This window comes from Hirundo rustica, chromosome 3 (assembly GCF_015227805.2).
Source record: "Hirundo rustica isolate bHirRus1 chromosome 3, bHirRus1.pri.v3, whole genome shotgun sequence".
Taxonomy (NCBI): Eukaryota; Metazoa; Chordata; class Aves; order Passeriformes; family Hirundinidae; genus Hirundo; species Hirundo rustica.
The window spans coordinates 77,614,227-77,626,664 of record NC_053452.1 but is presented as its reverse complement, the minus strand read 5'-3'; the positions used below and the strand labels follow the sequence as shown (position 1 = coordinate 77,626,664).

At 36.4% G+C, this 12,438-nt stretch overlaps 1 protein-coding gene across 11 annotated transcripts in view; it reads right to left on the bottom strand.

Annotated features, from left to right (window-relative positions):
- EPHA7 (EPH receptor A7) overlaps positions 1-12,438 on the bottom strand; it is a 166,963-nt gene that overhangs the window by 144,022 nt on the left and 10,503 nt on the right. Inside the window, exon 4 of one of the 11 annotated variants that reach the window (XM_040057608.1) lies at positions 5,604-6,326. The exons of 9 other annotated variants lie outside the window; for them this stretch is intronic. In XM_040057608.1, the coding sequence (XP_039913542.1) occupies positions 6,295-6,326 (32 nt within the window). In that variant the 3' untranslated portion in view covers positions 5,604-6,294. Of the gene's footprint in view, positions 1-5,603; positions 6,327-11,044; positions 11,519-12,438 lie in introns of those variants that run through there. One more of the 11 variants, XM_040057609.2, reaches the window with a different exon arrangement.

Here is a 12,438-nt window from a genome sequence, read left to right as displayed (position 1 = left end):
ACTACTGGAAGGGAATATTGTCACAGCAATGAGGAAAACACACATTTTTCATATTTGCAGTAATTCCTATTAAACAAACTGCTTTTAGCAAGGACTGCAAGACTGGGCCCTTGCTCTTTGTCTTAATAACAGATGGTTATGACATGGGGCCAATTCCTGTTTTTCTTACTTTCACAAGCAGTCCCAAGGGACTTTTTTTTTTTTTTTTTTTAATGAATAAAGCAAGCAAGATTTTACCCAAGGGAAAATAAGCAGTTTTGCAGCAGAAACGTTTGTGGTGCCCATTTCCACTGGGTAAAAGCAGGGAGCTCTGCCTCATTGCAGGAATACCCTGCCAGCCCCAAAAAAGCATTAAGGAACCCCAGTAGCAGGTACTTGGAAGAAACAGGGAAAGAGAAATCTGGCACACAAGTATGAAATTATAACAGCTCTCAACAGATTTCCCCAATATGCCTCAGAAACTGTTACCAGGGACAGAAACTGGCAAGGGATTCCCAGCAGCACGTTTCTTCCGTCTGGAGTGGGTGGAACTGCAATATTTCCCAAAGCTGAAAGTTACAGGGATTTTAAGGAAGACAAGATAGACCCAATTTTTAACCTACAGTGTCATGTAATAGAGCACAGGAGTTTTGCCCCCATGGATAATCACAGGAAAAGGGCTCCAACCATATGCTCTCCTTTTCAATCACCTTAATGAGCAGCCCTGTGTCTTAGTTAATACATCCAAGTCAATCATGATATATTTGGAAGCATATTCAAAAAATCAAAATTGAGAAAAACGGTGAGAAATAAGTATCTGTGAATCAGACACTTACCATACGTTGATCACTTACACAGGAAAGTGTCATCTCCCTGAAAGACTCTAGAGCCCATAAACCACCATATTCTGTCTCTTTAGCTAAGTACTGCCACCATCGTACGAGCAGGTGCCCCGCACAAGAAGCAGGAGGAGTTCACTTTTCCCACATCACACAGGCTACTCAGCCTAGGGTAAGTGGAACTGGTATGTGACAAACTTGAGTTGTCAAGAGCTTGCTTATAGGGTCCTTTAAAAGGAGGTGTGAGGTGCCAAGAGGGTGTCTTCATTCCACTGAATCTAAACACACTAATGATTCCAGGATATGCATGCAAGTGGTCTCACTGCAGATATTTAAAACTCACTTCTGAAGTGACCATACAGATGTCAAGATTGAAAGACCTCTTCCATCTCTGTATTTCAAAGTAATATAAATTAGGGGTTGGGGATTTTCTTCTGCCTAAAGAAAATATTGCAGTAGTATATATCCATTAGGTAAGTACATATTAGCACTCCGAAAAGCAACATAAAAAATATTGCTCAAGCTGAATGCTTATGCACCTCAATCACAAACAGCTCAAAACAGAACAGTGACATACTATCCATATTTACACACTAAACTGAACTTTTCTTAACTGGTGACAGTGCAGGAAAGTGAAGGCTTAACTTACAAATCAAGTGAGTCTAGGATACCTGGAAGGACACCCTCCCTTCAGAAAGAAGGACAGCCTGAGCTTTTTGTGTATGGGGAGCTGATCTGTAATATTTCTATGTATTCAGATGACCTGAGCAGGTTGTTTGTGCATAGTCCCAGAACATGTCCATCAATCAATGTCAACATTCTTCCAAGCTCCACTCTGACTGGCAACTGACAGTCAGTTATCTGCTGAATGTTAATTAACAATGAATACCTTTGTCACTGCTTAAACACACAAAATATCTTTAAATGGTGGAATTACAAAAGCAGGGTTTGTTTTGTGAGAACAGGTATTGCATTTTCATTTAGTCCTTGTATTAAGGAGAGAAATAAAATCCCTTACTCAGACATTGCGCATCATTTGTGCTACCAGCCTGTGCTTTATTTTCTAAAAACCATTCATCTCTACTTGTCATAGAATTCTGAATCTTATCTTCTTGGATACATGATTTTTTACAACAGTAATACACAATACAATGACTCTAGCTCTAAATATGACAGAAAATCTTTAAGATAAAAGATCAAAAGTAGGTATGTCATTGTCTCCTCCTATGTGGTATTCGCCCAGGGAAAAGAAAAACTGTTTCAAAAAGATGTTATTTCTCTCCCTTGTTTACCAGTATTATTCACTAGCAATTCCACTGACAAGACTTCTTCAATAACAGGACAAGTAGAGACTTATTTTAACTGATAAACAAAGCAGACAGACAAGCATACACATAATAAAGACAAAAAATTGTGCCTTTTAATCAGAAAATTAAGTGATATGCAACTAATTATAAGTGTTAAGTAAGGAGAAGAGACAATCAGAGCTCACAGATTGAAAATTCTATTCCAACTGTACAGGGGGACATGATTTTCAACTCTGCTTGTGATTTTAAGCACATGATACTTCCACACTTCCCAGCATCAGACTGCAGATGAAATCTACCTGAGATGTCCATAGGTGAGATAATAAGGTGACAATATGGAACCTTGGGATTTGCTAACAGTTAAAACAATGTCTATTTCCTTTAGTTATCATTTAGAAGGACATTATCACTACTCTTTTTTTCTAGATAGTGCCAATAAAACTGACCACACTTTGAAAGCTGTCCACTTGTCTGTATAACAGACAAATGTGTCCTTGCACAATTAGCACAGAACAATGTCACAATTATAATACACTAATGTGTAATGAATGTAATGTTTTCCTGAAGAGCTACTGATATGGAACAAACCTTTACAATAAATTGAACAAACAAACAAACAAAAACACAATCTGGGAGTTATTTAATTTCTTTACTGTGTAAAGAAATCGATCAAGGAAAAAAAAAGTTGACATATTGAAACATGAGAAACCAAATATCCAATATTCAGTGCTTGACTTCAGCTAAGAGGTTGTATCATGGGCCTGATCCAAGACAATAAAATCAAGTAAGAATACCCTCTCTTCGAAAGTATTCCAGTCACATCCCAAAACTATCTCTATGTAGCAATCAAAACCAAAATACCAATTATTACATTTTTTTAAAAAAATGTTCTATACATTCTTTTTCCTTCTAGCTACATTTTCTTACTTGATGTTCAAACAAAACTATACATTCTAACAAAAACAAGAGAAAATATCAATACAACTCCATTTGCTTTGACACACAAACACATCATTCTTATAAAAAAAAAAAAATTCAGTGGAACTTTTTCTCCAGTTCTACCATTCACCTAATAAATACATACATATATACACAATGCAAATAATTAATGAAAAAAAAGTTAACATTTGGAAACACTAGAACTCATTCAAGATTAAATGGTTTATATTTTATATGCATGCCTGTGTGTTTTATATATTATATAAATATATTTACTTATAGGAATATATATAAAAAAGAAAACTCATAACCTAAGGGACTGGAATCTGTCATTTGAATGGTTCTAACTGCTACACGATGGAAAGAACAAGTTTCAGCAGTAGCTAATAAAACCTTCTAAAAGAGACTGCATGTTGGTTAAGAGACATGCCCTATTTGAAGCAAGAGATCTAAGTTCAAACTCTCCTCAGCAAGAAAAACAGTTGACCTAAGCCTGGATAACATGAGTTGAATGAGATCATGTAAATATGGCCGGCGATCACAGGCACATGTTGCCCACTCAGACCATGTCCCACAGACAAATTTTTGAATGTGCAATTTTTTCCAGTACTATCAGAGCTGAGCTACTTGGCACAAAAATTGCCCAAATTTTAGGAATACAATAAACTTTACTCATAATGCCTCAATTGTCAATAGTCTTTAAGAATTTTCTCAGTAGCTAAGCAAGGGTTCCAATATTTTACATTAGAGATTTAACGAGTTGCTCAACACCAACTATATGCCTCTGTGGACACAGATTGATTGATTCAAATAGGCACCATTTTTATTAAATGCATCACTTCACCTCAAATTCTACCCATATAATAGTTCAGTAGGAAAAAAAAAAAAGATGGTACACTGAGGAAGTTAAAAACATAATGTTTTTACTACCCAAATTTAATGTTAGCTCGTAAACTGAGAAACTGAGGGATTTGGAGGGTTGGAGCCCCATGCCAATCTAACTTTTCAGATCAAGTGGATCAGGTCATTAATACAAGCTCCATACAACTCCTGAGCTTTGTTTTGGTGGTCCATCACAAGTGGATGAAGGACATCCTGCTCTCTCCTACACATGGATTTTAGACTGCCATAGAAAAATAAGCACATGTTAAAAGACTGGAAATAAAGCATATACCTGGTCATTTGAGAAAAATTAGCTCTAGCAACTATAAGGGGAGACTTGCAGTTTAGTCACATTATGAGGACACATCCAGTAAGACAAAGAAAAGGCAACGTACAGCTGGTCACATGCATATGGCTACATGAGGCCACCACATTAGTCACCTTCCAGACCTCCAAATACCACTGGACCCCTCCACGAGTTTAATCTATTGTGTTCCATCCACTGTAAAATGAACACCAGTCATCTACAGTGCATGATATATCATATTCAGTACATGCAAGGAAAGAATAATGCAAGTTATAGCCACTACTGTGCTAGAGATTATACATCTCACCAGTAGGAGACGTACCATCAGTGGAATTTTAGGGTCCTGTTTATATTCATTTCTCTGTATACATTTACAGCAGCACAATATTACAATTCTGAAAATTCTAATAATGCATGCATTTAAATATGTTTCATCAACATAGAATTTTCAAGTTTATGTATATGCTTACACTTACCTAAAACTTTAGCACTTTCCTCAGTAGCAAAACATCAACACATGATGGTACTTTCATTAAGTTAATGGGATTCTTGCCATTAAGTTCTGGAGATGGTGCCTTAGCCTGCAGTTCTGCAGATAGTTTCCTGCATTAGGCATTACTTCCTAAAAATACTTATAACTTGTTTAATGAAAAGTAGAAACCTCATTTTTACACTTTCCCAGCACGTATATTTATGGTAATACATAGTACCCGAATTTTTTTTGTTAAAGAAAAAAGAAATCAGCAGACAGTCTGCTGTAGACTTACTCCAGCCTCTCTAAACCCTTAGTGTATTTCACAACTGCAACAAGAAATAACTTCTGCATTTATGTATACTAAATACATTGCAAAATATTAACAGTATTTATTTTTCTCAGCCATGTACTTCCTTTTTTTCTAATAAATCACACACATTTGAGGTATGCACTGATATCAGATGATACTAACAATTGAAGTTAGACTTTTATTGGAAAAATGCTAGATACTATTATAGCAGCAGAGACGTCTTGAAAAGAGACACATGTAACTAATCCAAATCATAAAAATTAAGAGGCTAAAGTATCAAACTACTCTGGGTAAAAAAACCTGATGTTTGTTACAGATGTGAGCAACTTTATCCTCCTTAAGACAAGCAGCAAGGCTACCCAGCTAAATAGAAATGTACAGGTACATGCAACGACAGGATCTGAACTCAAGAAATACAATATTTGAGCCCAATTCTTATTGCACCTAAGTTTTGTACTTGGTTGCCTTTCCTACTCTGAATTAGACTTATAAATTAGCTTGATATTAAGAAAAATTTTCTAAGGAGCATACACATTCAGAGAGATATTTTTTCCATTTAGGAAAAAATATTCTTAATGAAGAAAAGTATAGGAAAAAAGTGTTAAATACTTAACAGACACTCTTCTTTTTGTTGGTGTGTTGTATTTATTAGGGAGACTGTGAAGTCAGAAACAGTCACGAATGGAAAAGTATACAAAAATATTTTTACCAGAGCCACCAGGCAAACACAGCTGTTGTGTCTGAGAGCAAGAAATTAAACACGAGATTACCAAAGTTTCTGCAGTGAACTATTAACTGGATACTATTCACTTTCACATATAACATGTATTTTTCATTAATATTAGGGACAAGAGAACTCACTGTGACGACAGCAGCAGCAGCACAAAGATTAGGAAGTGCACAGGGATAAAAGCTTCTCTACGTAAGAAGAGTGTTCATAAAAATGCCTTACATACATTTGCTATTGCTTTTGTTTTCACAATAATGCAACACTACAGAAGAAATTAGACACACCATTCTCTAAAGAGGGGTTTCTTTTTAGGAAATTAAAGACAGTTAATGCTGACTTAAATAATGAACCTCTAATTTTTTTGGTTTTCTTTGACGCCAAAACACCCTGTGAAGGATTACAGTAGAAATCATCTACATATTTTTCCTGTCAAGTGCTTGGCATTTAGTAAGCTCCCTGAATATACTTTTCTAATTCTTTGAAACAAACTCCTATAAACTGATTTATTCTCAATGTGGTTCCAGCCTTAAGTTTTCATAAAAGTAGTTTTTATCATACCTGGAGGAGAGGCAAAAAACAACACAATTAAAGTTATATATATGTAACTTTTACAACTCATTATAAAACTTCAAAAGATAAATTTTGACTTTGCAGATACTAATTTGAACATGTTTTATTTGTTTTCAATCTAAAAACTGTTAATCCCCAATAAACTATGTATGCCTTATTGTTTTTAGTAATTAAATTAGCATTGCAGACAGAGCTTGCATAGTACAGGGCAAGCTAGCTAAGAAGTCAAGAAGCAAGAATTAATTTTTACACTATAATTCAAGTAATAGTAAGCACGATATTACCTGAAAACCTACACTAAAACTATCTCCACAGTTTCCCAAGTGAAAAGAACAGTTCCTATATATTAAGTAATAATAAATTCTTAAGGATTTAATATTGCTTAATATATAGGGACTGTTGTTGAGGAGCAATAATTTTCACAGTAACAGAGGAAGTTTGGGATGCATCAAAATTCAAAAGCTAATCTAGTTAACCAAACATTTTGCCCACATAATTTCCTTTTTTTTTCAGCTTCAGTACCAAACACAGATCTCACCATATGGCTGTCTCACCTCTTAAACAAAAACCTCAAATTCAGTCCTTTACTTAAGGCTCCTTATTTTCAGAGAATAATTTATACTTTGAACTGCAGCTTTCTTGAACAAGTTTCAACAGCATTTCACCATAGAGATAACAGATGTTTTACAGATACATGAAGCAGATTAGGTAAATAGTTATTAACAAGATCTTCTCTTTTCTGTGATCAGTTCTTCCATTAATTGATCCCTACTTTCAGTTTCTCTGTAACCTACTACCTCTCTTTTTTCAGATCCTGAAACTTTGTTTTCTGGGTGGCTTTTGTTTCACTTTTTCTTAAAAAGCTAAGTCATATTTAACGGAATGCATGTACACTTACGATACTCCTAATGAGGAATATATGTGACTTCTCCCATTTATACTCAGAAATGCAAGAATACCTAAATTTATTTTTAGTGGCCTAATTCTGAGAGGTTAACAGAAACCCTGGACAAAAGAACAAAAAACCCACACCAAAACAAACAAAAAACCCTCATAGAATTCCCAAGTAAGCAGCTTCTTTTTCATGTAGGAAAATTTTTTATACTTAGAAATATAGCAAACTTAGAAAATTATGGCAAAGCCATTAGGTGCCTATTGCACCCTTCACAGAAGATTCCTGGGCAGAAAAGTTTGTTTCAGAAGCAAAATGTATGGTTTTGGGCAACAGACTTGTCAGGATGAATTCCATTTCTAAATACCAACTAAAGCTTCATTTAGAACAAACAGCAGATAGACTTTACGGCTAAGGAGTTAATGGCCCAGCTGTTGAGCAACCGTAGCTAATTCAGTAGTGGCATCCCAGACCCGTAAAACAGACAGTTTTAGTGCTTCCCCTGTAACTAAAGGAGATATTACTAAAATTCTCTTAGATCTCATTGCTGGTTTTGTTTTCATTTCAAAATCTGTGCACAGCAGTAGATCTGGGGGAAAAAAAAAAAAAAAAAAAAAAAAACAAACACCCAAACAACAACCATGCAGCAAATTTAGTTTAATAAATTGGTATTCATCAAACCACAAGTAAAATGCAAAACTAAAATTAATTCCTGGAGACAGCAGAAGCTGGGAACAGGGGCAGGCCAGACAGCAGAGGAGAAGAGAGGCTGGAGAGGGAAACAGCTCTACATTAAACTACACTATCCAACAACCCCACTTCTAGGATCTGGGCACCTGATTGCCCATTCGCATGTGCAATTTCACCTCTTTCAGCTCTTCTGGAGCAAAACTACTAGTTTACTGGGAAGTAAATCTGTCAGTAGCTCTGCATTAATTCACTTTAGGGATCACTCTGATGGAATTATCAGTGAAAACGAGATGGTTTTGACTGCCTTCATTACTTATCACTTTGATTTCTCATCATTTTACTTCTCTCATATCTTTATGTCACACTTGGGAGAGGATGCTGTAACACCAAAACAATGACAGTCTATAATCAAACTTATCAAACTAATTCAGATACTTCAGGCAAGGCAACACTACAAAAATCAATTGTATCTTAGGACTGAAAGACAACACAGAAGAGACCTGAAACAGATTTTATGAAGCACAAAGGCATCAGTTTGTTTCAGGGAATGGCTAACCCTGACCTCTGAGAACACCAGCCATTTTGTGTTACTTCATTTGGAAACCACTTTCAAAAATGTCATGTTTAACAGTGGACATAACTCCTTTCCCTATTTTCTGTGCTTTCACATCCAGAAAGCTGAAGAACATGAACAAAATAGGTCAAAGAAATCCAAATTACTTAGAGAGACTAATAAATTTGTAAAAATCATTGTCTTTATGAACACTAGACTGTTTTGAAAAGAAGATATAGCAAGAAAATATATCTTTCTACAACACCTCCCTGACAAGAAGGGAAGTCAAAAGACTACAGGGTGAATGATAGTCAAAACATTCAACTTTCGAAAACTTCAAAGAGGGAGGGGGGGGTTGAAGCAAAAATCAAAGCTCTCCATTTCATGGTAGAAAGACCTTCAGCAATTCTTGACCAACCAGCTAGAAGGTCTTACTTTCACTTTAAAGTATGTAGTTTATTTTCCTGCTAGGATCCTTTGCAAAGATACCTACCTTTTTTTTTTTTTTTTTTTAAATCAAATAGTTCATATTCAGCTCTATGTGGTGCCTGAATATCAGATCCCACTGACCTTTCTTTAAAAAGAAACGGAAAAATTATTTAATATGTTAGGGAATAAAAAGAGAAGGAGATAGATGCTCTGCTGTTGAACTTCTACGAGCTTCTGAGAAAATGACAAGACTCAGTGACACAGAGATACCCTCATTCTCTGCTCAGGTTCAATTAGCTGAAACTAATTACATTCTCTTCCCTAGAGTAATTTTGGAAGCAAAAGGAAGAAAGGTAACTCTTCTTCAAAAAAGGAAACATTTAAAGTCTTGATGATATAAATGCCATTGAAAAGTCTTCTACCATTTTCTCCGACTCCACAATGCAAATAATTTTCAAGTTGAAAACGCAGGATTGTCAGCATAGGTTTCTCAAGTTGCAGGTCAACCACAGCTTCTGTGACACACCCCCTGAGTTGAACTCTACACCCAGTTGACAATGTGTGCAACTTGGGCTTTTGGGAAGCATAGTAGTACTTGTTTTAATGACAACTTATTCACATTCCCATCTTAATTCATTGTCCTCTATTAATAAACATGTGGCACATCAGCTCCTAAATGGACTAACATTAAGAAACAAAACACAAAAGAAAGAAAAAAAAAACCAACAACCAAACAAAAAAACCACAACCACACACACTTTACCACAAATATGCTGCACATAAGGCAAATTCAGTTTCTAGATCTGTTATCAAGTAATGTCTCACAAAGTGAAGAGAGAAAAAGTTTGTCCCAAGAAGAAAAAAGAGAAGGAACAGATGCAGTTTACTCTTTGGCACAGTGTATAGCACTTGACAAAGTCTGGAAATAAAAGCCCTTTTTACCTCACCAAAACAAGAAGGTGTGAATAGCTATAATCCTCTCCTCATTTGGAGGCCAATAAAACAACTGTTAATGCATACAGTATTATAATATGTTTAACAGTAAAATGCATCCATTTGGCTTTCCCTAGGAATTTGAATTTTTGGACTTGGTGCCCAGTGATCTATATAGTTTCTCAGTTCAGTAACATCAAGAGAAGCTTCCTACCTTCTGAAATATCACTCTACTTCTCTGATTGAGTAAGTTTAATTCTCTCCCTCTCCACCCCCAACTAACATGAAACAGATGGAAAATACATTTTACTAGAAGCTCTCAGAATTATTTTCACCTTCAAGTATCAATCACTGATCACAGTGTACTCCTTTACATGCATTGATGCCTCTACATGCATAACATATCAAATGAACTCCACTGTGAGAAAAGTCCAAGTCAGACCTATTGGGAGTCTACTACAGTTACTGAGAAGTCCATTGGGTTTTGTGGATGAGGATTTTTTGGTTAGTTGGATGGGGTTTTTTTTTTTTGGTGTGGTGTTTTTTTGGTGTTGTTGCTGGGGTTTTGTTTGGTTTGGTTTTTTTCTCCAGAACAGATGCAATACATAGTGTTAAAAGAACTGAATATGTCTAAGTATGTTTCTGGTACTGCTGCCAGGTACCCTCCAAGATAATCTTTTAAAATGTACGATTTCAACACCTAAGCCTGGGGCTACACACCAGCAGACCTAAGATCAACACTGAGAAAAGAGTCTCCTTCTACATAAGCAAAGCAATCTGCAACTGAAAGCTCAGAGACTCACCTAGTTTTCTCATGTTTGTTTCATGTAACTCTAAAATTTTCCTTTAAATTGCATTTGTGAGCTCTCTGAAATTTGCCTATGTATCTGTTAGACCAATGAAGTCACAAGGATTCTTTGGGGCTCATATTGGGATAAGTAACTGGTGTACATTCAAAAGGAAAAAAAAAAAAAAAACTCAGTTTGAAAGATCAAGCAATAAAGAGGGAACACAGGGGACCTTATTTTCCAGGTTATGTGTTTCACCACTCATGGCTGTTTTTTTCCTTACCCTTCCCAGCACTAGAAGTTACTTCTATTCATTAAAAAAAAAAAAAAAGAAAAAAAAGCATCCAGTGCAGAGTTGTGTATAAATCAAAATTCAATTGTTTTAGTATCTGAACTCAATAAATTTCACAAACAGGAGAGGAGCTGTATGCAAAAGGGACACATTATTCAATCACAGACAGCCAATCAAGCTAGCATAACACAAATGAAAATCCCTGCTGAGTTACAGGCTGAAGAGATATTTGGGACTACAATGTGGCCATCTACTCCTACCTTTCCTACAACACAGCCAGATAAGGTATTGTTCTGTATCTTTAAAGGCCATCCTATTGTGTTAAGTTAATTCAGCAGAGCTTTAGCAAGTGCGAGAGAAGAATCGCAGACTTCTGCCCATCCAGACAGAGCACAGTACTTTCTGCCCTGAGTAGACCCAAAGAAGTCACGCAGCATGCCAGGTACAAAGCATACACAGAAGTGAGCCCTCAGACAGGGCTATAAAAGCTCCGGGTTAAGGAAGCACACACCAGCTTGCTTCCACTTGATCTGTTACACAGCTTGACAGTAACAGATAGCCAGTTGCATTAGTGTCAATGTTCAGATAAGTTTCTCTCAATACCTGTCACAAAAAACAGACGCAGTATCAGTGTGCCAGCTGTATTATCAGTCACTACATAGTTGATCATACTTAATAACATCTTTGTGCCCAGACAGGACACACAGACAGCAATTACAAGCGTGCGCCACAGTCACCCAGATCGTTCTGACTCGGAGCTGCTGACTCGGCGCACACTCGATGAGCGCCTGCCTACCACCTTTTCCCTCTCAAACACATTAGCTTGCCTCAATATGGGGCCAGAGTTTGTTTTGAAATTCTTAACAGGATCACTGAAAGAAAAGAGGAAAAATACCATAAATGATCCTCTGGACTGCTTCCAGAGTAGCGTGTTCTCCTAGCGATTGCTTTGGAAGGAAGCCAAAAATAAGAAGTGTTCTTGCAAATGAGCACGCCACAAGGCTCAAGTACAAGTTATCATTTAATTCTTTTGTCAACATCAGCACAGTTAGAAATTAAGAAGCCTGTTTAATAAACAGGTTTCTTGAATTCCAGTCACCAAACATCAATTTCTTCTCGATCCGTTCCTGCCATGCTCACTCAGCTCATGTCCCCCACACCTTCCTAACATACACAGGGGGTTTTTTTGGATATTTTCTCTCCCTTACTGAAAGTCAAATAAAATTAGTATATTAATTACATCAATGATAACTAGGTCTGTAATGAAGAGCAAGTTAACTAAAAAAAGGAAAAAAGTCAGTCACTCAGAAAAAATCTGAAACCTCAACACAGACTTCTATGGGACAAAGCACTTAATATTTTTAACAGACCTCTAATACAGTCTACTGAACGGTTTTGTCTGGGCAGTTTTTCACATTACAATTACTCTTAATGAGATCACCCTCTGCAGTGTTTAAGACTTCATCCCTTCCCAGCAGAACAATGGAAGATTTGTGTGGAGCTACCAAGATCAACTCTACTCA